Source organism: Nansenia antarctica, assembly GCF_963989245.1.
Source record: "Nansenia antarctica genome assembly, chromosome: 5".
Lineage (NCBI taxonomy): Eukaryota > Metazoa > Chordata > Actinopteri > Argentiniformes > Microstomatidae > Nansenia > Nansenia antarctica.
This window is the reverse complement of record NC_137690.1, coordinates 15,044,510-15,070,565: the sequence shown is the minus strand read 5'-3', so window position 1 is coordinate 15,070,565 and position 26,056 is coordinate 15,044,510. Positions and strand designations below refer to the sequence as shown.

The 26,056-nt window shown below is 43.4% G+C and overlaps 3 protein-coding genes across 3 annotated transcripts in view; 1 reads left to right on the top strand and 2 right to left on the bottom strand.

The window, feature by feature from the left end:
• grk5l (G protein-coupled receptor kinase 5 like) overlaps positions 1-17,646 on the bottom strand; it is a 33,540-nt gene extending 15,894 nt beyond the window's left edge. Inside the window, exon 1 of the mRNA XM_080532510.1 lies at positions 17,309-17,646. Coding sequence (XP_080388636.1) covers positions 17,309-17,360 — 52 coding nt within the window. The 5' untranslated portion in view covers positions 17,361-17,646. The remainder of the gene's footprint in view (positions 1-17,308) is intronic.
• Positions 17,647-18,816: 1,170 nt separating this feature from the next.
• Positions 18,817-21,062, bottom strand: lsm1 (LSM1, U6 small nuclear RNA associated). The gene is made up of 4 exons (XM_080530953.1): positions 20,920-21,062; positions 20,472-20,540; positions 20,164-20,279; positions 18,817-19,828 (listed from the first exon to the last, which is right to left on the bottom strand). The coding sequence occupies exons 1-4, from the start codon at positions 20,963-20,965 to the stop codon at positions 19,658-19,660; spliced, it is 402 nt and encodes a 133-aa protein (XP_080387079.1). The 5' UTR covers positions 20,966-21,062; the 3' UTR covers positions 18,817-19,657.
• Positions 21,063-21,758: 696 nt separating this feature from the next.
• bag4 (BCL2 associated athanogene 4) lies at positions 21,759-24,669 on the top strand (the record flags this gene model as incomplete). The annotated part of the gene is made up of 5 exons (XM_080532254.1): positions 21,759-21,899; positions 22,678-22,797; positions 23,068-23,304; positions 23,421-23,696; positions 24,013-24,669. 5 exons carry the CDS (start codon positions 21,759-21,761, stop codon positions 24,484-24,486), a joined length of 1,248 nt encoding a protein of 415 aa, XP_080388380.1. The 3' UTR covers positions 24,487-24,669.
• Positions 24,670-26,056: the final 1,387 nt, after the last annotated feature.

Here is a 26,056-nt window from a genome sequence, read left to right as displayed (position 1 = left end):
AGAACAGAAACTTTAGTGAAACTTTATTTCTCCGAAAACTACCAAATGGGGAAAAAATAGAAAGAAAGTGGCTTGTGTACTCTCAAAAACGGGACATGTCTTTTTGCTTTTGCTGTAAGCTTTTCAACATAAAGGATAGGCCTACATGGTGGTGAGTAACATCTCTATTCATGTCAATAATGGCTTGTGCGTATTTAATGTTGGGTATGATGACTGCTTTATCCTAAATCCTAATCCTTTACGAGTATAAAAGGTTTGAAATGAAACAAACATGGTTGTAAACTATCTAAATAAGTAGATATTCTATTGTCTATCAGCACAGCATGTGAGCGCATTTCTTGCAATATATCGGTGCGTGCGTGTCGCGCGGTTATAATAGTTGCCTACATCATTATAAAAGGCCTCGCAAATCTGACTTCACACAGGGCCTCGCATATCTCCCAAACGGCCCTGCATGTAGGAAGACGGTACATGTGGGAAAACTACGGTTAGGGTTAGGTGCTACGTCGACTTGGTACATGCTGGCATGTCTAACCCTAACCCTAATCCTATCCCTAACCCTACCCCTAACCTTAACTGTAGCACCCTAGCACCTAACCCTAACCCTAGTTTTCCCACATGTACCGTCTTGTCAGCTCTCGCAGAAATCCGCTAATAAACTGTCGGCATCGTGGTCCATCGGCATCGTGGTCCGTCGGCACAGCGGGTGGGCCCCCTAGCTCCCTACTACCTGCTGGCTCCCTACTACCTTGCTAGCTCTCTACTACCCGCTATCTTCCTACTACCTGCTAGCTCCCTACTACCCGCTAGCTCCTTACTATCTGCTAGCTCCCTGCTACTTGCTAGCTCCTTACTATCTGCTAGCTCCCTGCTACTTGCTAGCTCCCTACTACCTGCTAGCTCCCTACTACCTGACATAGAGGAAGTGAGGAGTACAGAGATGACAGCAGAGGAAAGCTGTCTGAAGCAGATAAACAACAGAAACAGCTCTTTCAACCGAGTCAAACATACTATGCCAACTACACCCTGTAAGGACTGTGTACTACTCCAGAAAACAAACAGTAAAATCACCGACCTTAAGGAGGATGTTCGACGAATGTCAGATGAATTGCCGAAGAAAGACTCTCTTTTGAACAGCTTCATAGACTTCATAGACTAGGCTTGTGGGCAGACCAAACAAAACACTTTCAGTGCAGCCATCCAGGACACAGTTCTCTGGGACCCCTCCATTTGTCCACGGCTCAACACCTAACCTGCTCAACACCTAACCATCAGACATCCTGGGCCGAGGTGGTGGTTCGTGGTCACAAGGGTCACCATGTCGGGCCTGCCTCACCCAACTGGATCAGGACCTCCTTCCGACCATGGCGCCTGCTGACACTGCAACTTATTCACCACTGGTGGCTAGCAGTACTTAAGTTCCTGAGGGAGGAATGAAGAGACCCTCTGGAAGTCTTCCTTGCCATGAGCTGGCAGGGATCCCCCATCGCAAGTCAGATGTCGCTGCCTCGCCACAACACTCGTCTGCTCTGACACTTCAACACTCGCCTGCTCGCACACTCCATTCCACTTCCGCCCCATTCACAACCAGATCCCAGCATCCTCAGTCCAGCCGATCCCACAGATCCCGCAATCCACCTGGTTCATCTCAGCCTGACCACCCTCCCCCATTGACCATTGGCCTCCGGAGCTCCATTGTGAGGGCTATCAGAGTGAGGAGGGGCCACACCTACTGTTTCCCTGGAGCCTGTGTGACAGACATCCTGGAACAGTTACCCACAGCACTACAACTCCACCTGGAGTGCACAAGACTCATTGTACACATTGGGTCGAATGACATCTGCAAGAAGCAGTCTGAAATGTTAAAGGAGGATTTCAGACAGCTCCTAGCTACACTCCTGTCCACAGGTAAAATAATCCTAGTGTCTGGTCCAATCCCACCTGGGAAGTGGTTATGGCCTCTTTACCAGGCTTCTCTCTCTTCACAACTGGCTCAAAGCAGAGGGCACAACCCGTGAAATCCACTTTATTGAAAATGTTGACCTCTTCTGGAACTGCAGCAAGTACTATAAGAGAGATGGTCTCCATCCTATCCGCACTGGTGCACTCTTCCTCTCTGCAAACATGAACTTTGTCATCCAAAACACTGTCATAGCTGACTGAGAAAGTCCACGCCCCCACAATGTAATCACAGCACCCATGCCAATAGAACAAGATCAATTAAATCAGTTACCTTGTATGGTTATTTCCATCTGTCCTGGTCACTACAGCAGGCCTGGACTGCTAAACAAACACTCCCTAAAACATGACACTAGCAGTAGGCTCTCCATCTCTCCCCCTCCTCAAATGGCTAGGTTTGCTCTCTTCAATACTCGTTCCCTTAACAACAAGTGTCAACATGACTTCCTGTGCCTCACTGAAACCTGGCTTCAACACAATGAGTTTTTGATTCTCAACCAGGCCATTCCACCTGGCTTCACCTACCTGCAACAGCCCCATGCTGTGGGTCTAGGTGGGGGGCTTGCTGTTCTCCACTGTGCCTGTTTTAAGGTAAAGGCAGTCCCCATCGCTGTTGTGACATCTTTCAAATGCCTTGCTTTTAAAATGAACATTATCGCACACACCATCCTCCTGGACCGACTTGAGTGACCCCCGGCATCACTGGAACACCCCTGGCCTTGTTAAAATCATACCTGTCCAACAAGTGGCAGTACGTTTGCCTTGGGGCAGCCAGATCCACCCCAGCACAAGTGAGACAAGGTGTCCCTCAAGGCTCCGTTCTCGGCCCACTACTGTTCACCATCTACCTCCTCCCATGTGGCAAAATCATTCGGAAACACAGACTCAAATTCCACACATATGTGTCACGGCTTGGTGAAAAGGTCCACATGTCGGGAATTGTGAAACCTCGCAATCAAGCGAAACAAGTCTCTCTTTTTTTTTGCATAGTACGAAAATATAACCGATGAAGAACCCACTCAATATCATAACCAACAGTTTTACATTCACTAAATACCTACACTTTGGGTGGGGAGTAGTATTCGTATTTGTCTGGGGGGGCGTCCCCTTCGTTTCACCCAACCCACATCCTCATAAATAGCCATACGTGTGTGTCTGTTTGTTGAAGACGGACACTGCCATCAATGACTTTATCCACAAGGAAAGTTTTGTCGATCAACATACTATTCACGGGACTGTGGTCTGTCGACATATCTTCTGCTTTGTTTTTGGTAAGTGTGAGCTATTTATTATTTTATTAAGCTTATTTACTAAGCTGTGTGTATGTCTTCTAGGCTAGCCAAGCAGGTGTTAGCTTGTTAGCTAGCTATCTAGCTTTGTTAGAGCTGACGGTGGTTTTGTGTGTTGTGTATGAATGTACACAAGTTATAAAACTCACCTTTTTAATAGAGCCTTTTTTTAGCCTTTTAATTGAATGTTTTTTGCTTTATCTTACTGTGTTGTAGCACTCTGAGATTTTATATGTAAAGTGCTTTTATAAATAAAATGTATTATTATTATTATTATGTGTGTGTGTGTGTGTATGTGTTTACAAGGCTAGCCAAGCAGGGGGCCATTCCACTAAAGGTGGATCAGTATAGCGGCGATATAAATAAATGCGGCGCTCAGGCAACTCGAGATTGGAATTCAAGCCTCAGGTGATTCCTCGAACGAGGATCAGCCTTGTGTGATGAGTGTTCACAGAAGACAGGCTTACAAATCTTCGATATGGGCGCGTGCACGCAGACATAAAGAGCCCAGAAGAGTCGATCTGTCGAAATGAAGATACTCCACTCTGCAGGCGTACTACATTTGCGCAGCATTCCCGAATTATTGATCTTTATGAAGACGGAAAAATAAGATGTAAAATAGTGCAATACTGCCGCAATTAACAAGGCGAGGGAAATGGTTTGGCAAGAAATTGCTGACCGATTAAATGCGTAGGTCATACTAGCCCCAGTTATTGTTATATGTTCATATTTTAATAAATGAATATTACTACTGTGGTGATATCAGCAGCAGGCTACAAATCGTCATATCGCCACAATGGCCTAGTGGTATCGACCGCTGCCACAGGATTTATTCATCATTTTTAGACGTGGTTCGAATCCCTCTTCCGACACACTTTTTACTGCAATTTTGTTGTCTGAATCTAATCTAAAATTATGGTGCAGGCTAATTTACAAGAACTGACACGATTACAATGGTGTTTGAAGCCTTTGCATGAAATCTTCGGTTAAATGTAAAAAAATAAAATAATAAATGACTTAGTCAAGTCTCGAACTCGCAACCTTTGGGACTCCAACCAGCTGCCTTAACCACTGCGCCAACCAGACCGCTGTGATAACAGCAATGCAAGTTGATAGACATACCTATTCATTTTATTTTATTTTTTACACTTTTTAATTTATGTATCCATCGATCTATCTATCTATCTATCACACTTTCAAAATATCTAGTTATCTATCACACAATCAAACTATCTATCGATCGATCACACTTTCAAATTATCAAATTATCTATCTATCACACAGTCAAACTATCTAATCTATCTATCTCGTGTGAAGTGGGAACTTCCAGGCTAATTATATCTCGCGACCAGGCTAATTATATCTGACTCAGAAGGAGCTCAACCAAGCAGCGAATTATTTGAGCCACATTGATGGCACCGAACGCAAGCTAACATTTTCGAGGCTTAGAACTTTATCGAGGCTTAGAACTTTATCGAGCTTCGTGGAATACCCCCCAGGTCTTAGCTTGTTAGCTAGCTAGCTAGCTCTGTTAGAGAGCTGATATAGGTTTTATGTGTTGTGTACAAACATACACAAGTTATTGTGTGTGTGTGTGTGTGTGTGTGTGTGTGTGTGTGTGTCTGTGTTTACAAGCCTAGCCAAACAGGTGTTAGCTTGTTAGCTATCGCTAGCTTTGTTAGAGATAGAAAATATAAATGCTTTTGTAATGAACGGTAATGTTATGTGGAATCAAAAATAATGATTCATTCAAGAACTGCACATCACTCATATTTAGCAGCTTGATGGATGCTGCATGCTGGAATGGTGCTGATTTGTAGATTTGCTGTAGAATAATACTGATTATTTCACTACTATGTGCAGTATGTGTATATGACTTCAACAAGTGCAGTACACTATTCATAAGAGTCTATGAGTGGAAAGCATGCAAGCCCACATTATTGAAATACCTCTGACCTGAAATTTGTCTTACAGAAAGACAAGGTGAGAGGTTCTGAGAGATTAGACCTTGATGAGAGTCACCAGCACTTTAGGTATTTGTCATTGTATTACTATGATTACTACAATACTATGATGGCTGCACATCCCTGGTTAATGTGATCACTCTAACCTTTGCACTACTGATGTTTACAATACTACCTTTGCACATACTGTATATTGCACATTGAACATGTTTTCTGATATAGCTTCTTTTATACTTCTGCACATTAGATACTGTACATAAACTACCTCACTGTACAAGCTACCTAACTGTACATAGCCCATAACTGTATATAGCTCATAACTGTATATACCTCTAAATTGATATTTACAATACTACCTCTGCACACTGTATATTGCATAGTTATTTATCACTACCATTCTTGTTTTATTTATATCATGTTCTTATATCACTATTTGCACTTTTGGTTGGATGCTAAACTGTTGTATAGTTGTTGTTGTTGTTGTTGTTGTACAAGTTTGTTGTGTATAGTACTTGTACTCTGCAATGACAATAAAGTTTCATTTAATCTAATCTAATTAGCAGTTCTATTTTAAGAACATATGAGTATTTTGTAAAAAATTGTGTGTTGGTAACAGTGGCAATCATTTAAATGTCTTCTATTTTTATTACAGCTTTGATGGGATGGGATGGGACTCAACCAAACTTAACCAAAGTCCCACTAGATGCATTATGGACTATTATGATAAATGCATACACACAGACACAACATTATTTTTTTTACTACTCTATTATTGTATTGCTCAATTGTATCTTGCCTTATGTATCTTTTCCTTTTGTCATTCTTTCCATTGCCAATTCGTTTTCTCTTGCTGCTGCAATGTTGACTGAAACTGAAGCCATTTTACTCTCTTGTACTTGTATAGTGGGAACTTTTGGCACACATGGCAATACAAAATCATGAATCTTGAATTATTATTATTATTTAGCAATTTAAACATGTCAGCCCTGCAAGTTTGCTTCCTGAGGGGTAGCTGATAACCCCACTGACAGATGACAGGTAGTGTAATGGGGGAGTGGTTTTCCTTGGGGAGTTGTTGGGGGTGGAGTTAACCAGCTATTGTTCCCACCCATTAACTGCCTGTGAAAAGTGTCTGTGAAAACGTTGAGGGTGAATTTCTGTTTGTTGGTTTGGGATGTATCAACATTCAAATACACATAACTTCTTTCAGATTTCAATGTATGACACATCATTTTTCATCAGGCCCTCTCACATATGCTGACGACACCCAGCTCTACCGCTGTGGAACTCCCTTCCACCAGCCATCCGATGCGGATACTCTCAACACATTCAAGACCAGACTCAAGACGCATCTGTTGGGACTCGCCAGTAGGACCACGAGCAGTAACAGTGCTAGACACACACACACACACACACACACACACACACACACACACACACATACATACATACATACATACATACATACATACATACATACATACATACATACACACACACACACACACACACACACACACATACACAGGAAACCAAAAAAGACAGAAATCTGTTGCATCCATTGAGAGAACACGCACCTGGTGTATTCTCCCTATGTGGCAATGACAGATTGTGCTCCACCCAAAAGCAGTCAACTCAAAGCACTTCCCCACCATCTCACTACACTGCTGCTGGGAAGCTACACGACAAAGCCACATCCTTCTCTCCAGACTGTCAGAGGTCTGAAACTATGAAACCCACATCCGCAGGTGAACGTTATATAATAAGGGAACTGGTGGAGCATAGCGTGAGAATAATTCTTATCTAAAACGTACTACCTGAATCAAAGGTCTGGTTCAATTTATGTTCTTAAACTCTTGAACTGGCCCCTACACCTCTGACAAAAAAAAACATAATTCTTCCTTCTTCTACCATTATGACTGCCAATGGCCACATTTTCATGACTGATGGTTAGATGATTCACTTACTTAGACAAATGTATTTGTTGTAAGTGACTTTGGAAAAAGGCGTCTGCTAAATGCCGTAAATGTAAATGTAAGTGTAAATGACTAAACCATGGGCCTAGTTTTATTTTTGGCCTTAGCCCCTACACCTGGTCCATTTTCAGATATCTGAACCCAACAGATGCTCCGCAGGTTTATCATATTATAGCAATATTTTCTTGAGGAAAATCTGTCTGACCCATGCTACGATCAGTCATTTCGTTCAACTGCTAACATGTGATCAGCACTGCAAAGACAGATCAGTGATCCGAATCCATGTCGCAATGAGAATGCAAATGACATGGTAAGGTACAGTCCAATGCTTTCTTCTCTCTCCATGGCTGATTGTCCCATCCTAGGAAAGTATTTGCATTGAGGTCAGCCTTTTCTTTTACAACCTGCTACCATCCCTGCCTATACAAAACCAGTGGTGGGGTGAATGATCAGGTAGGTCAGAGGACTTAACTTAACTATAAACATCCTATTGTTGACTCTCATCACTGTGATGGAGGCAAATAACAAACAGCATTTCCATTTCTCCCCAGAAGACATTAACCAAATCACCTACTGATAAGAGATCGCTATCCTCTTCAAACAAAGACACTGAGACACTTGGCTTCCAGGACTTACAGTACGTGGAAATACGTCACACCGTTTCCATGTGTGGTTTAGTGCTGTGTTTGTGTGTGAGTGTGTGTATAAGAGAGAGAGTGTGTGTGTGTGTGCGTGTGTATGTGTGTGTGTGTGCGCACACATGTGACATGTGTATGTATGTGTGTGTGTGTATGTATGTGTGTGTGTGTGTGTGTGTGTGTGTGCATGTGCATGTGACTTGTGTATGTATGTTTGTGTGTGTGTCTGTGTGTCTGCGTGCGTGTGTGCATGTGCGCACGCGTGGTGAAGTCTTTGTGCCACAGGATGCAGACAACAGGACTGCCCAGGCCTGAGCAGGAGAGGGGGACTATTGGAGGAAGAGGCTCTTTGTTACCCAGTTCCACCGCTGTGATGTCATCGTTTGTCTCTCTTTTATAGCTTGGTAGCGGGCAGGACATTTCAATGTCTTTTTCATCATCACAATAATAATGGGATGTTCCAGGCAGCTGTAACATCTGTTAATGCGCTTTCAGCAAACATTACTGACGTACAGGCCTCTCACCATTCACACAACACTATTCTTCTGAGTGTCGTTGGTCACATGCTAAACTACTTAGTGGGGGTCATAGATGAAACATTAGTCATAGAAGATAAAAACATGTTAAAAGCGAAGACGGTCCAACACACGGCACCCGTGCTAACATGTTACTGCAAGCTCACACTGAGCTTGGCAGAATGACAACAAAATCTCTCTCTGTTTGAGTTGGTGAAAGGTAATATTCATCTGTAGCTAAAGTCAGGCCAACTGTACATAGTGATCAATTGTATATATGCAATGATTTAAGTTGTTGACGACATTCTTCTTCGACATTTCACGAATGACTGCTGCATGTCATGTGGTGCATGTTGTAGCCATTTGGACAGAATAATTGATTCTGTACACAATGACACAAGTGTAACTGGTTTAATCTCTTCATGCGTGTCCTAAGTTCTTGTAAACGTTGAGGTTATAAATAGATGGTTCGCCTGAAGGCTTGATGCTGTGTGTTAACAACACAGGCAAGGACAGATGACTGACTGGGGTGGTCGAACCGGTCTGTGACCTCAAAGGCACTGAACTGTGACGGTTGTCTTCAGTGTCTGTGTGTGTGTGTGTGTGTGGGGGTGGGGGGGGGGTTGCATGTGGGTGTTGTGTGTGAGTGTGCCTGAACTGTGACGGTAATCTTTAGTGTGTGTGTGTGTGTGTGTGCGTTTGTGTATGTATCTGTGTGTTGTGTCATGTGTGTTGTGTGTGTGTGTGTGTGTGTGTGTATGTGAGAGAGAGAGGGGGGGGGGGGGGGGAGCGTGTCCACAACCTTCCTGTTCTATTAATAAACCAAATATGGAATGTGAAAAAACCATGCTCATCAAAGCAGCTCACACACTCGCTGGGCTGGAATTAACCAACCAGGCCCCATTGTCACAGCACACAGCTGAGGTGCACATTGGGTGACACGTTGTATCTATTCATCTATAAACTTACAAGGGGAGAGAGCAGAGTGGCATTAGGAAGAGATTTGTCCCTGCCTCTCATACAGAGTCAGATCTGGTTGTAGATCTGTGGTTAGGTGCAGCTTTTACCAATTCCATAAGCCTATAAGAGGTCGGTCATCAAGCATTGTGAATCCTCCAATAGCAACCATGCACAAAGATTAGCTGAACAGGATAGCACCAATTCTGTCCAACTGGTAAGATAAAAAGACAAACTGACACCCAAAGACTAAAATAACGAAACACAAAGCACAGAACATCAAAAAGACCTCCACGTACACACGTACGCACGCACACACATACACACACACACACACACACACACACACACACACACACACACCGGAAATAGGGTGAAAGTGATTACATTGCCCCTCTCTAGACTCTCTGTTTCCTCTACAGCTGTTCTCCATTTCCTTTCTTTCCCCCTGTACCCACACACACACACACACACACACACACACACACACACACACACACCCTCAGCAGCCAAACACCCTATTGTCCTCCCTACTCACGCTCATCCTACTATACCTGCTCATCCCCCTCTATTCCCTTTCATCCTCCATCTGAATGCTTATCCTCTCCTCCCCCACCCTCTAATAGTTCACCCCCCCTCTCCTCTCTTGCCTGATAAATAGACAAAGATCATTATGGTCGTGTTTATCTAAACAAAGAGAGCAGCGTTCACAAACAAGGTTTTCATGCACTGTTTAAACCAAACATGTGCATGTCTTGCTAAGTCATTGTTGCTGAGGGCCAAACGCCACACAAGCAGTTCCCTGACAGGATAATAAGGTTATTTGAATTGGAAATACATTAGATATGGTACAATAGTAATGTCTGGACTAAGTCCCGGCCCTATAGTGCTGCACCTTCTTTTGCCATTTCTCTCTCTCTCTCTCTCTCTCTCTCTCTCTCTCTCTCTGTTGTTATGCTGACATTCTCATACATATAGCTATGTGACCTACAACCCTCTTCTCTCCTCTCTGTCCTGTGCAGGGCTATGTAGTGTATGACCGTTGATGGCGCTGGGCCATATACAACAAGACTAACGAAACCCGCCACTCTCTTTAAATAGAAGGGAGTTCTGATAAGGCCTGGGAACTGGGAAATCAGCCCAAATTTCGCACCATTTAGAGGTCTGTGGGTGAACCTCTACCCTAATTGTGATTGCTACATGGTCATCATTCCTCATCCTCATTCCAAAAGTATGTGTGCAGAGCACTGCGTGTGTGTGTGTTTGTGTGGTGTGTGTTTGTAGTATACAGCCAGAGTGCACACAGTCTAAACTCTCCTCAAAGATGACAATAGACAGCAGTGCAGATATTGATTGTCATCCACTTTCCAAACATCAAATATTCATTGGACTTGTCTAGAGGTTCAACAACAGACATGACCAAGACGCATTCATATAATCTTGCAAAGAAACTAAACAATTGTCTCAAGATGACACCTGGTACAGTATACTTCGGAATACAGTACATTGTCAAATCAAATAATCTTTTGATGACAGGGTACGACATATGTCCAGGATGCGTGTGTGTGTGTGTGTGTGTGTGTGCTTGTGAGTGTTCAGGTGGGAATGTCAGAGAGTGCTCGCCTCTGTAACCACTTGTGAGAGACAGCTAAAACAATCCTTCCACTCTATCTCTCTTCCTCTACTAACTCGCCACTGTCCCTTTCTCTGCTTTCTCTCTCTCTGTGTGTTGGTCCTCTGTCTCCAGGCAAACAAACAGAGCCACCCAGGAAGGAAACGGCGGGTTGCTCTCTAGCCTCGTCTCCTCTGAAGTGTTTTACTCTCTCCCCTCCCATAATGGTCTCCAGTTGTCGCCCCAATAAAACTCCACAGCATTATGTCACGGCTCAGCCCTCTCGGTGAAGCCCTGAGGAAAGTACACTCTAGGCTCTCACTGTGTGTGTGTGTGTGTGTGTGTGTGTGTGTGTGTGTGTGTGTATGTGTGTGTGCGTGCATGCATGCGTCCATCCGTGTGTGTGTGTGTGTGTGTGTATGTGTGCGCGCAGATGTATCTCTGAAATTACAGCACCATGTCCAGCTTCAACAGTGCTTAGATAGTTAAATGGGCTGCAACCATTCAAATACATGCAGCCTATACCCTGCCTACCTCACGTGAATACATCGTAGTATAATGTCAGTGTTTGTGTTAACCACAACTCCTCCTGCCTGTTTAGACCTGTGCTAGGCCTATCATATGATCAACCCGCATTTTTTTTTCTTCTCACCTGGCAACAAAGGCTCCTCAGAGAGGCTTGAGGGCGAGGGCGAACCATCAACATACTCTACCAGAGAAGGCTGGTGCTGATAGAAATGACACCATTCCCTATTCCATTCCATGCATTCATGTGTCTGTCCTCTGATTTCTACCTCCACCAGCCTCCCCTACTCTACAGTGTACACCCCTGTAGCATGATATTACATCAATGCTACCGTGCTAGAATGCTACAATGTTCAGTGTCTAATGTCAGTTGGTTCATGGTGCTTGCAACACCAGACTTGGGTGCATGATTCCCACATAGTCCACACAGTGACATGTCTCTTTGGACAAATGAAAAAATACCATATTACCCCTTTTTTATTACCATTATAGTCTGCAGGACCTGGCAGGTCTACTTTTAGGAAGAAAAACCCCCTCCCGTTTACAGTAATAGCCACTGTCATAAAATGTTTTCCCCTCATCCTGACGAATCCTTCCAGCAGGCATCTCCAATTAATGAATGGCCTACTTTTTCAACATTGTTAAAATAAATTCTTCAGGGTGTTTCAGTAATACACACATTATGTTTTCCTTCTCTCTTCCCTAATACGCACATCCACTAGTCTATAACCGACCGTTCACCACAAGTAAGTCAACAAATGAGCAATGGCAGACTATGACACAGCAAAAAGAGTATACTGGATTTAGCCTCCCTGGCAACATGTGACACGGTCTGGTGAAAAGGGACGCATGTCGGCAATTCTCAATTCGCGCAAATGAGCAAAAAGCTTCTTTTTTTTAAGTACCGGTATGTGTTTTCCGTTTTTTTTTATATTACGAAAGTTGAAGTGTTGAAGAGCCCACTCGATATATAACAAACAACAGTTTTAGGATTACTAAATACATATAATTTGTAAATTGGTAAAACTCACTGTCTCGTCTGCCATAGGCTACTGGGTAAGTGATACAAGGCTTGTCTTGTAAACCAACGTATGTTTTAGGACGTGTTCAAAAGCAAGGACTGTGTGATCATCTAATTATGTGCAGTTGTGTGATTTTAGCATGTTGATGTTCTATCAACATGTTGTGATGTGCTAAACATGCAGTTAGATGTTTGTAGCGATGTTCCATTTTAGTGCTAGCCTACCACCAGTTGTTTTGCGTGTGTTTTGATTCAGAGCATGTTTCTCTGCTATTTGGTTTGAGGTGTACCAACATTCAAATAAGCACATCTTCTTCAAATATGTTCAGATGTTAATGTATGACACAGTTCTTTTACTGAAAAATGACATTGCCCTACCTGACAACTTTTTGACCAGACCCTGACAAAGCCTGTCGCTTTATATTTTGTGTACCCCCCTTTGTACTATAGTCATATTTGTGCTTCATATCACAACTCGGGGGTTGTCTTTTGTTTTGTGTTTGTGGACATGTGGTGTGTGTGTGTGTGTGTGTGTGTGTGTGTGTGTGTGTGTGTGTTTAGGGGTGAAACTTAGGGCAGAGCGAGAGAGCTGTTGGCCTTACTGGAGACAGCTGCTGTGTTCTCACCATGTCTTTCCTGACTTTACCACCTCTGTGGAAATGAAGAGAATCATTTTTGTGTTCATGTCCTCTTATCTGAGGAAACTACCAGTCCAGTAGCCAATATGTTTGTGTTTCCTTCATTATAGAACATGTTTTCCCCTCACTGAACAGTCTCCCCTTCACTCTAGAATAGATAGAATGAATGAATGGATCATGGAATGAATGGAATGATGAATAGATGCTGAACATGACACAGTACAGTAACTGCCTCAGACTGGCCTAGTTAAAATGTTCCACAGTTAACTAGCAATGCTGTTGTGTTAGCTTGATTTGTTAGCCAACTTCCCGAGGGGTAAAGTGAAATTCTCAGGCTGGCACCCAGGCTACGGCTCTGTAGCGACAAGTCTGCAATCCTAACAACACAGTTTTCCCTTTACTCTGCTTCATTTAGACAGGAGATGACGTTCTCTAGCTCAGCTTGGGTTCCACGACTTCTGCCAAAGAGAGTTGTGAATGGGGAAGCGTGCGCAGGCGCACCCACACCCACACCCACACCCACAAACACACACACACACACACACACACACACACACACACACACACACAGACAGCGTCACAAGCTCTGGGTCTACTGTAGGATGTTACTCTCGTCAGAGGCTTTCTTCGTATGCGAGTTCAGGTTACACATGCATACGAAGGAATTTGTCCGCCCCTGCTCTCTCTCTCTCACACACACACACACACACACACACACACACACACACACACACACACCCTCAGCTGCAATGAAGATACCTACCCTACACACATATAATACTTTTCAGCATAAAATGCATTGTAAAACACTGACATGTCACAATTCTATATACTTCTGTTCTACAAATGTTTGAAACTAAATTAAAAACTCAATCTGTAACACGTCACCCCAACCGTTTTTGGAGGAAAGAAAGGGAACAGGAAGGCACATTGCTGTTTGTTTTGTTTCAGGTCAGGTGTGTATTTTGTAACATTTCCACAATGGACAGAGAACATGTACAGATAGTGCCTTTACAATGTATATGTTCAGCATGTCATGTCAGCATCTTCTGAAGCTAACAACGGGTAATAAAAGCTGTTAGTCTGGTGACAGCAGAGATGACCTGGCAGCCTATAGGGTGTGTGATTTCACTGCATCATCCTTCCAGCATCCTACACAAAGACACACATGATAATGCCAGGGGAAGATGGGGATTGGATGACCATGACGCTGTCAATCTGTTATCAAAACTGCACATGCAACAATGCATACGATAGTACGTTTGCGATATGATGTGCTGTGACATGCTGTTTTAGCCTAGACCACAAGACACAGTCCTATCAATGTTGGGAATGGGACAGGAATAATGTTTTTTCGGATTTATTGTCCAGAGCCAAGTCTTTCTGCACATCTCTCTGAACATTGCACCCTTAAAAACAGATGGCATGCCTGGATTGGCCAAAGCTAGTAAATCATGTTACGTCTTGCTTCCTCCAATCCAATCTAATGTTCGATCAGTTATTGGTCCAAGACAGTTAAGGAAGTATTTTCCAAATTGGAACAGGTCCTTTTTTCTATTTCCATGGCCAGCTCGGCAGAAAGCCTGGGATAGTGATGGCCTTTTATTTCTCTGCTTGGCTGAGATTTTCTGAATTTCAGTGATTTCGGAAGTGTAAGGACGCTGGCGTAAACAGGCGGAGCAGAGTGTAAACTGGGCCTTCCTGTTGTCAGTGTCTCTTGGAGCGTTTGGACCGGGAATGCATGCCTCTCTGCTCAGTTCTGGCTAAAGACACACTCACATAAACAAACAGGAATAAACACGGTTCCTCTTCTCCATTCACATTCTCTCTCTGTCCACTGGTCTGTGACCTTAAATAAGCCTGTATATATGGCTGTACACACACACACACACACACACACACACACACACACACACACACACACACACACACACACACACACACACACACGCACACACATACACACAGACAGACAGGAGCTCCTCTGTAACACACTCCAGACTCTCGCTGGCATTCACACAACCTTTGACACTGGGCTTTGTCAGATAAGGACTATATACTAATTCAAACTGTAGAAGAAACTGAACAACTAAGCACATATTAACCTCAGTAACACACGCCCTTCTCGAGATAACACATACTCAGTAACACATGCTTTATGAGATATGAATTGACAGTTAATCCCTTGTTACAAAGTTTCCTTCCTTCACAAGTAAAAAAAAACATCAAATAATTAAGCCCGTCATTATCAGCTGGGCTGAAGGCAGTCATTTATTCTCAACTAACACCCAAATAAAAAAGCCTTTCTCCCCCTACACAGCCAGTGCTGGGGATGTGTCAGAACCACGGAGCAGCCGGGACAAGAAGGACCCGTCATGGGTCATTAGCTCCTCTTATTAATTCATGGAGTTTAATTCAGCCAAACCAGCCCTGCTCTTTCCTCCAAACTATGACCTAGTCACACACCCTAACAGTAACCGTGTCATTAGTCTACTAAAGACTCTTCTCCTCCTAACTATAGCCCAGTGCTCTCTCTCCATCCATATCTTTACAAAGAGTCTACTCTTCCAAATCCTAACTCGAAGAAGAGGACCCTGTTCATGAGAATGTTATTACTAAGTATCTACCCCTCCTAACTCTATAGTGCTACCCATCTGTACCATTCCTGTGATTCCCTCTCCTCTCCTCCCAACTCTGAACCAGTGAACCACCCCGTCCATTAGTGTGTTGTTATTGTGAGATAACTGCTGAGGCAGCCAGAAGGACACAGCCTTCTCATGCGTCACTGTGTAACTCCACAGAGACTGTCGCCACATTAGGCTACACACCATACACTAGACTACATCAAAGTGTGTGTGTGTGTGTGTGTGTGTGTGTGTGTGTGTGTGTGTGTGTGTGTGTGTGTGTGTGTGTGTGCGTGTGTTTCTTTGAAAATGGGGAACACAGCCTTCCCGGTTTCTGTAGGCCTAACAGACCGACTGCTTGGAGGCATGCAGCACCAAGGCAGTTATAGCCATAAACAGAATCAGTGACATAGCATTCACACAAAGTGATGATAGTAATGAAAGCAGAAGATATGTTTCAATTCAATAGATAACAAGAATGAACGTTGTACCTACAGAATAAATAAGGTTTTTAACATCTCTGTGTAGGCTACTCAGGGATTCTAAACTGTAGGGTTGAACATCAAATACGTTTTCCTCTGACCCTCTGTACGGTCTGCGCAATAGGCACATATATTATTAACTAATGCAGAGAGTGGATATATAAAGATAACCTAAAACCTGTGTAGTCCGTGTTCTCACTAGGTCTTGAATTGTTTACATAAATGTACATGTACAATTTTGCTGCATATCGTGAGCTTAGAATGATAAGGTTCTATCTCCGTTTAGGGTAGTTCAGAGATATTGAGCGTCAAAGTGTTTACATTCCATTATGTGAGATGGAACCTTTGTATTTATGAATTACTAACTCCAAAATGTCAACATTTTTTAAAATAACACCACACAGGCATTAATAAACACCTAATGGATCAGATTATGTAAAAAAAACTAAATTTTGACAAAAATGGAGATAGAACCTTATAATTCTAACGTCACGATATGGTGACGGACCACCACGACCATTTCAACACAGATCACGTCGTTGATCATAGTAATATTAATAACCCCAGCTGCAGTACGTATCCTTGTCAGATGAGAGTTGACCCCGCTTCTTGCAACACTGTCTGAACATGTAGAATGTGGCGAAAGAATGGTTACACTGTTTCATCGTGGGGCGCTAGATTCATAAATCAGACTGGTTGTTTGCTTCGAGAAACGTCAGGCGGATGTGGGAGGCTATGTTTTTTCACTTAGGAGAACCTTAAACCCACACATAGGAGCTGTCAAACGATGATCAAATCTATAGGCCTGAACTGAGGCTAGGCGTGATTCCGAGAGCGTTTTACAAAAATGAGGCAGTTCGGCCAAGGGAAAGCAATATCGGAAAGGTTCAATAAAACATGTTGCATATCATTGCAATGTAAAAGCATGATGACATCTGAAATACCATTTAAAAGACGTCTAATGTGCCAGGAGATTGCATCACTCTATAGTCCGTTCGCCATCAGAAAAAAACGGGATTTCAACCCTAATCTTCTGATCGAGCGTAAATAAATGGTTTACATTCCATTTTAAGTGATCTAATCCGAGATCTCTGGTGTGAAAACTTACCCTCTCTCGCTTTTAGCAGTACAGTGTTGGCCACTATATTCTCCAGCTCCATTAGAAATCCTATTTGATGTTCGGTTAGAGATCTTACAAACGTCGGCAGACAGAGCAACACCTCTCTTCACGGCTGAATCACAGTTTTTTGTTTTTGTTTATTCCTAGTCCGAATCCAAATGAAATATATTCATTTCAAACTCGTACAGGGTCTATACACAGGATATCAAAGCATTTTGTAATATAAACTAGGCATGGTTCATGTTGTGATCTCTGAACGCAGCGATGGGAGGGCATTTCCATTCCAATTCCAAAGACCGTTGTATGTTCCGAGCGTCATTTGGCGCGGAATCCCATCAAAGAAGAAAGATATACTGTTGAGCCATCAATACATCCCAAGACAGGCCAAGACCCACATCCTTTAGTAACGCATTCCTGACAACGGCTGTAGCACGGTACAGAACAACCTTTAGCAGAGGGGGGAGTTGGTGAAGTGTTCTGTTAGAACACCAACGTGCTCCCCCTCTCGGTGCGTAATCAAAAAAGGGTTGGGTTTTCTCTTGGTTGTAACGTTTTGGCGAGGCTCCAAGCCGTTTTCCCCGTAGTCCTCCTGGTCAAGATTTTTGTGAGATCTGGCAAATAAGAAGGGGGCTAGATGCACTGCCTTATGTTGGTTAAGTAATTTGCAGTGGGGATTCGGGAATCTGATTCACTTTGTCGGTTCCAATAGTCCATTCCACCGCAACGCACACACATCCAGTTTCAAAGGGGCGTATTCGAATGGAGTCCTACGTATGTATGTACGTTGACAGAGTAATGCGTGTCTGAAGAGACATCTGATAGCACAACATTCCTGCCTCCCCCCCTCCCAATGCAATGCCAAGCCTCCCCCCCCTCCCAATGCAATGCCAAGCCCCCCCCCCCCTCCCAATGCAATGCCAAGCCCCCCCCCCTCCCAATGCAATGCCAAGCCTCCCCCCCTCCCAATGCAATGCCAAGCCCCCCCCCCTCCCAATGCAATGCCAAGCCCCCCCCCCTCCCAATGCAATGCCAAGCCCCCCCCCCCCTCCCAATGCAATGCCAAGCCCCCCCCCCTCCCAATGCAATGCCAAGCCTCCCCCCTCCCAATGCAATGCCAAGCCTCCCCCTCGAGTCCCAATGCAATGCCAAGCGGGGACATTGAAGATGAAAGAGATCTCAGGGATATACCAGTAATGATAAAAGAAAAAAGGATGTTTCAGATAGTCTGTTTGTTTTTCCCCCAAACATGATTAGAATTTTAACAACGGGATTAAAACAAACTAATTTCAAAGAAAAGTATATGTCATGCCATTATCTGTAAGCTACAACATGGACCTAGTGTACAGTATTTGGACGTTCCTTATTGTTGGACGTTTGGCGCCATCATCTGGTGCCATTGAAGGAATTCAAGACGCCAGAAAGTTATTTGGGTAGCCCTTTGCCGGTCTCCTTTCATTGATTGATTGATTGAAAACTTTATTAGAAGATTTGCAGAAGTAGGTACATGACAGTACATATTACATACAAGGTCAACTAACAGGATAAAAACCCAAGAAAGCCACTGGCTTATTTCAATTGGGGTCCTTGATTCTCAATTCATCGTTACATGTAAGACAGACAAAAAAATCACAGTCATTGACCGTATCTAGCAAGTGAAATGTCAGTAATAATCGGAGAAAAGAGGCAATGGTAAAGAGATAGACATTTGGCAGACACTAGTCTAGCCGTGCCTCGCAGTTTCAATTTTCCCCCCTTAAATGTGCACTTGTCCACTACCCCAAGTTAATTATAAACATTGGATTAGTGCCATGGTTACATAGCTTTCAAATACATACAGGGAGTTCACAAGTGCACAATTCAAAGAAAAGGGTTGATGATCCACATGGTAAGACATGCAAGTAAAAAAGCCAGGCAAAGCTTCAGTGTATCTCAGTACCCTAATAAAAATCACTTTAATGGAACAGAAATCTTAACATTAGTTTTGGTGAGCTTACAGTCAACTTAAAGTAGTCCACCTTTAACATAGACATAACTGTAATAGTGATAAAGTAGTAAGTGTTGAGATAAGAAAATGATATTCTTTTTTTGTTTTTACATTGTCATCACAGACAAACTCGGCTTTATTTGGCCTACCCTCAATTCCTGCAAGACAGCAGCCATAATGATAACTGAAATCCATCATGTTCTCTCAAACCAGTAATCAAAATGAAATCAGTACATTATTTGGTGGGCTGTTTCTATATAAATCACTCCATCATCCCCTCTCCAAAAGAATCTCTCATTCGACATAAAACGGAAGAGTCCAATAAAACAGAGGACAGTGGAACAAAAGTGTTTTCAGTATTCATCAAGGTTATCTGCTTTGGGGATGGAGAGTCCTCTGTCCTTTAGCGCCAGGATCTTGACTTTCTCCGTCTCTTGCTTGGCTTGCTGCTGTGACCGCTGCTCCTCTAGTATCTCCTCTATGGATACCTGCTGTAAGACTGTGTCACATGGCTTATCCATGTCCTGGAGAAAGAAAGAAAAAAAAGCCACAATTAAACATACAGTACACATCCTGGATGAGAACAGACATCATCAACTGAGTGACCTGATTAAAGCACCTATGTAACTGACATTGTATCAATCCCAGACTCAAGACCACATTTACCAATAGAGCTAAAGCCTCTGCACTGGGGCCCAACATTAGTCTTCAAGCTTCAGGCAAGGTTACTTATCATATCACGAAAATTGGTCAACACTGAGTGAAGCCGCCTTGAATGTGTGTTACAGTGAAATCACTCAAATGGATAACTCTATTGATCAAAAACACCAGGGTGGCACAGATGAATAGGCCTACTTACTATCTCTCCAAGCAGAACAACATTTTCTCCCCTCACGATGAATATTCCTCGGGGGATGTCCCCAAATTTCTTGCCGACATGGATGCGCTCAACTGTTTGATGGAAAACTAGGTTGGCTGAAAGGCAGATAAAACAAAGCCTCAAAGTTAGGTTATGGGGGTTACGGTGGTCATCAGCATTTCCAAACCATACTTTGATAATAAGAATGAATATAACACTTGTTTATTGGATAAACTACATGTTAACATAGGTTTGGTTTGAAAGTTAGCTGTAAAATAAATATATATATATCAGGTAATGTGTCATACCAAACTGATCAATGCTTCTAAGATACCCAATCAATGTTCTTCCATCGCGGAGCAGGACAAGGTGTTTTTCTGTGCGAGAGAAATCAGACAATGTTTACAGCTCAACAATAGCACGTGGCTACACAGTATCCACTCATTCTCCCCCAGTGAGTTTTGGTTGTTGTTCTTGATCTTGATCTTGATACATATACATATACATATACATATCTACATATAATGATATTAGGCTATTGTCTACCTTCTTATATTGTAGCTATTCGTGATTCTCGAAGCGACCTTGGAAGGTCGCTTCGAGAATCACGAATAGCGACAATATAAGAAGGTAGACAACAATAGCCTAATATCATTATTATCATCATCCTGTGTGTGATCAGAACTGTTTTCAAACGTTGGTGTGGGCTTGCTTAACAATAATGCCCCAATACACAACCCTAACATCCAAACTTACTGTCGATATCATCGATGAGGCTCGCAGTCCCTGGCATGTAATTCATTTTGATCGTGTATAGCTATGTTTGCGGTAATATTGAAGCTAATTGCTCTATCTTTATGGTATCAAAGCCATGAATCGTTCAAAATATGTATCGTTTCTCGACAGGAAGCGGAGCGACGCACGCAGGGAACGACTTCCTGGATAATTGTCACCCTTTAAGTACCGCTGACAGGTTGGTACGACACATTGAAAATACATTTTAATTTGAATATGTATTTTATTCCAACATCTATCTAAAGCTAAGTAGAGTAATATTATTGTACATTTGCCTACAATTAAGGCAAACGTTTTTTAAAATTTTTAAATACACAGGTCTCTTTGTGGCACCAATATAGAGCACGTTCCACAAATCAAATAATGCTTCAAAAAATTCCAAGACGGACATGAATGTACTATGTAGATACTTTTTTTTTTGTCATTTCTGCGGTCCTAAATCGAACTAAAACAGACTACTATTTTAATGAATGATTGTACAGCTATGAACATGATTGGTTAAAATCCACACGCATTCGATGGGATCGGCTCTGAACGGCGAGCGCTCATTGGCCGAGAGGGCAGACATTCCACTGACGCACGTGGAGAAAATGCAAGGAAAAAGAAGGAGGTCCGAAAAATTAAAGGTGCAGAGCAAGGACAATGCCATTCAAACATTTCCTTTACTTAGCTAATCTAAACTGTCCATCTTAGCCTTCAACGGACTGGAGCAGTTCAATAGAGTACGCTTATTAGCCGTCAGGACTAGACAGTTCAACGTTAGATTTGATAGAGAGATATTGATGTTATAAATTATAATAATGGCGAATGACAGGAGTGCTGCTGCGGCTGCTGCTGGGGACGCTGCCTGGGTGATGCATCATCAAATGCAATCAAATCCCAAGTCTGCCTGGCCTGCGAATTACTCGGAAAATAATAACGTGAACTGGAACAACGGTATGGTAAGTGTCCTGTATAGTTCATTGACATACGGTGTACCATCACGTACATTTAGAGCCCACGTGCACATCCACAGTTTTGCTTGTTGTGTGTAGTCAAGTGTGTGTGTGTGTAAACGTGTACAGCTAATCAGCTAATGTTAGCTGCTAGCCAAGCCAACGCTGATCACTTAGCTAGCTGACATATGATTGTCCGTGTCTCACACACACAGGCCAGGCAGGGTCTGTCTCAGTCAGTCTGTTTAGTTAGTAGATATTTCAAGTATTTCTTTTGGTAATAATGGACGTTTATGATACGTTAGAAAAGCTAAGCTTACGTAGCTAGCTATATCTATCGGTCAGCTGTACTGTCTGGGTGCTGCTTGCTTACTTATGTAATAACGATGTTAACCTCTTGCACGTTTCATCGGACTGTAAACAAGCTGACATATTCGTACAATTTGGTCCCACCATCACAAGCACAAACGGTTGACTGAAGTGGCCTTGACTATGTGGAAACGATTGGATACGACATCTGAAGTGACTGGCTGGCAGTTGCCATTGCTATAGCTTCTTTGATACATTTTCTCTAGGAAACTACTTCCAAGATCGCTCAATTACTGTCAAATGTATTTTATTTTTCGCATTGCCAAACAATGTTTTTGTGACTTGGCTACAGAGTTCTCAAGTTCGTCAGCTAACACAGGGTCCCAACTGCTATAGGCTTATTAACTGTCAACCGCTGAGATTGTCATGAAACCAAGATGATACTAATGTATTTCCTCGTTGTCTGTGCTTCTAGGACACCTCACAATATCCTGGTTACTCTTCAAACTACTGGTACCCTCAGTCCCATTCCACAGGGCACTATGCTAATGCATATCCCCCGGGATCAGAGGTGCAGCCACAGTACAATCCCCAGGTACAGCTTCGTGTTATGTCATAGCGAGGCCCTCTAAGAAGCCAAGCCTATATATGGAGATTCAGACCTTATCTAAAGACTCTTAAGTGCACTCACTTACCTTTTCCCTGACACTTGGTAACTGATAAATCACACACTTGCTCACTCACACTCTCTCACACACACAGTCTCCCGCACACACGCACACACGCACACACTCACTCACTCATACACTCATACACTCTTACTCACTCATACACTCATACACTCTTTCTCCATCTCCTTTTCCAGGCAATGGCAGCTTATCCAAATGGCCATGGTGTCTACAATCCTGGGCCGGGACAGTATTCAGCTAGTTCTTTCCACCCATCCAACCCTTTCTACTGTGCTGATCAGATGCCCACCAGGCAGGCCCCAGGCTCCTACCCCAGCCAGGTCTGTCCAGGACCAGAACAGAGCACAGCGGGCTCTGGACAACCACACTCCCAACACCAACATCATCACTACCCGGGTCCACACTGTCAAGGGGTATGTTCATTCAAATGTTTAAGTTGGAGTTTGGCTGTTACTTGATAGTCAGTATCCTCATATGATACAACATGTTTACCTTTGAAAACTAATTTTAAAAATGTCTCTTGCCCTAGGGTCCTGGATATCCTCCAGGATCTTATCCTCACTATGCAGAGGGAGGTCACGCGTTACCTCCAAACCCTACGTACCCCACTGGGCAGCACCTTCATTCCAGGCCCCAGGCTGAGACTTGGGGGCATTCTGGTGTATATGGGCCCTCCCCCCAGCCGCAGCAGTGGCAGCCAGGGACCCAGCCCCCACACAGCCACTATGGGAACCCCGTCCGCCCCCAACATCCCCCAGCCTGGCCTGGAACCGGCACTGGAGCCCCACCACCATACGAACCCAAGGTGTGTGTGTGTGTGTGTGTGCGTGTGTGCGTGTGTGCGTGTGTGCGTGTGTGTGTGTGTGTGTGTGTGTGTGTGTGTGTGTGTGAGAGAAACCCACAGTTCCTTCGATTTTGGCTTCAAACCTTTGAGATATGACCACAGTGCTCCCCCTTAGAAATTAGTCAGTGTAAGAAACTTTGTTAAGAAACTACAGCGTGGGTGGAATAAGTCGCCATAGTGAATTGAAATTATATTATGGCTGTTTATCCTGGTCTGTCAAGTGTCGCAGCTGCTGCATCCCAGTACTCTAATCTGTTGATTAATTTTCTCACCTCAGGACCAGCACTACACCGGACCCCAACGCACCCCACAGGTGGGACCCAAACCCAGGACATCCCCTTCCCCCAACGGAAAGCCAATGGACTTCAGCTCACCTCCCCAGATGTACAATAAAGCAGGGAGGGCGGGACAGCAGGAGCCCAGGCCGTCCCAGGGCGAGCCTCCACCCCCTTCCCCAGCTCCAGCCCAGTCCCAGGCTCCAATAGGGCCCCAGCTTCTGAGCGATAACCCCAGCTTGGCCAAAGTACAACAGGTCATGATCCGGGTGCTCATGCTCCAGGAGGACGTTGATGAGTTTGTGGGAAAAAAGACTGAAAAGAGTTATCGCTTCCTGGAGGAACTGCTGACTAAGGAGCTGTTGGAGCTGGACTCAGTGGAGACCCAGGGACAGGAGGTTGTCAGGCAGGCCCGCAAAGATGCTGTGCAGAGGATCCAGGCCATTCTGGACCGACTGGAGAGGAAGGCATTCTGAACCGGAACAGGTCTCTGGCTCTGAACTGAACAGCTTCAGAACTGAACTGAACAGTCCAAGTTTGGACGGGTCTCTTTTTTTTTTTTTCTTGTGACATTTGAATTTTCCACATTGGGGTTAAGGGGCTGGTTTTATTCCAACCCATCCATTGGGACCCTATTCCAATGTCTTTGTTGACTGACACCGTCCCCTGACCCGAAAGGAGTGGATACCTATCAGCAAGAGTCTAGGAGTACGGAAGAGTGATAGGTTTGGAATCGGGTCTTTAAAAGATACTTCATGCTGTTGTAAGCCCAAGAGATGCTGTGTGTGAACAGTCACCATGGCTAATGCTTGTACATATCAGGTAACCTGAGTTTGTGTAGAACTGGCTGTGCCAGGAAACCACAATGATGAACTTCTCAGCCAGTAAAGTATACAGTTTTTCATGATGGTGTTGGATTAGTTGACATTAGGTTAGGTTGGTGATTGCTTACACATCATCTGTTATGTCATGCCCATGCCTCCTTAACAAAGGGTATATTGTACCATTGGACCATGTCCCTTTCAGAGAAGGTAGAAGTTGTCCCTGACCACTGATCCCGGGTCGTATGTCTTCACACCCTCAGGATTGGGGATAGGCTAACCTTGTCCCTAGGCAATGGAGTGGTTGATGTACAACACTAGGATGTAGACTCATCTGATCCTAGAATTGTGGCTAAGGGTAACTTCTAAGCATTCCTTTTTCACCATGTATTTTTACACAACGCAGCCCATTTGCACTGCCATGAGATTTACTCTTTTAGTCACTCATCTCTCACCCTAACTTTGCTATCACCATTGCTCACTTTTCAATGCAAGCGCAGGCAGAATTAATGAACTAGCTATGTATTCTTGCCACATGAATGAGTGCACTGTTTTCTGTTCATTTGAATTTAAATCGTGCATGTAGGCCTACCGTAATATAAAAGATGTCACTCTTAAACTGGATGCAACGTTGCACTTCAGTGCCCCAGCTTGAGCCTTGATAGTAGTTGATGTCAAGGCCTTCAAAACACTTCAATAATGCTGTCACCATTGGTGTAGTAGAGAAGAAGTTGCTCCAGATCCAGGATCTGTTTATCCCTGCTTTACTTTTTCCATTCATATGAATTATCCCATGCCAAACATTCATAGATGGGTGAAAGTCAATCAAGGAAGGAAGGAAGGGAGGAAGGGAGGAAGGATACAGGGTTGGATTGGATTTTGGATTGGGTTTTGTTGAAGTTCGTCTGACTTCTTTTTAAAAACAACTGGTGTCCTTGGTCTTCTTTTTTGTCTTTTTTTTATACCAAAAATCTAGTGTGTGCCCAACAGACACTTTGTTGTTAAAAAAAGAAAAGAAAAAAAAGTGCCATAATATCAGCAGGTGCTTTCCATATTGTTAGAAAAATAAAACAAAATCTCTTACGCTTTGCATGGAAGAACATGTTTTTTTGTCATTTCTTTATTTTCTGTGATAATTATGTGTTCAGATAGAACATCATTGTATATTAGATCACTATTAACTGAAATATATATTTGTAAAATATGAACATGTAAAAATTAATCT

Excerpts from the sequence above, each read along its gene's own strand:
- lsm1 (XM_080530953.1), bottom strand. The coding sequence starts at position 20,965 with ATGAATTACATGCCAGGGACTGCGAGCCTCATCGATGATATCGACA. Across the intron at positions 20,541-20,919 it reads CCTCATCGATGATATCGACA|AAAAACACCTTGTCCTGCTC; the intron begins GTAAGTTTGGAT and ends TCTCTCGCACAG. Across the intron at positions 20,280-20,471 it reads TAGAAGCATTGATCAGTTTG|CCAACCTAGTTTTCCATCAA; the intron begins GTATGACACATT and ends TCTGCCTTTCAG.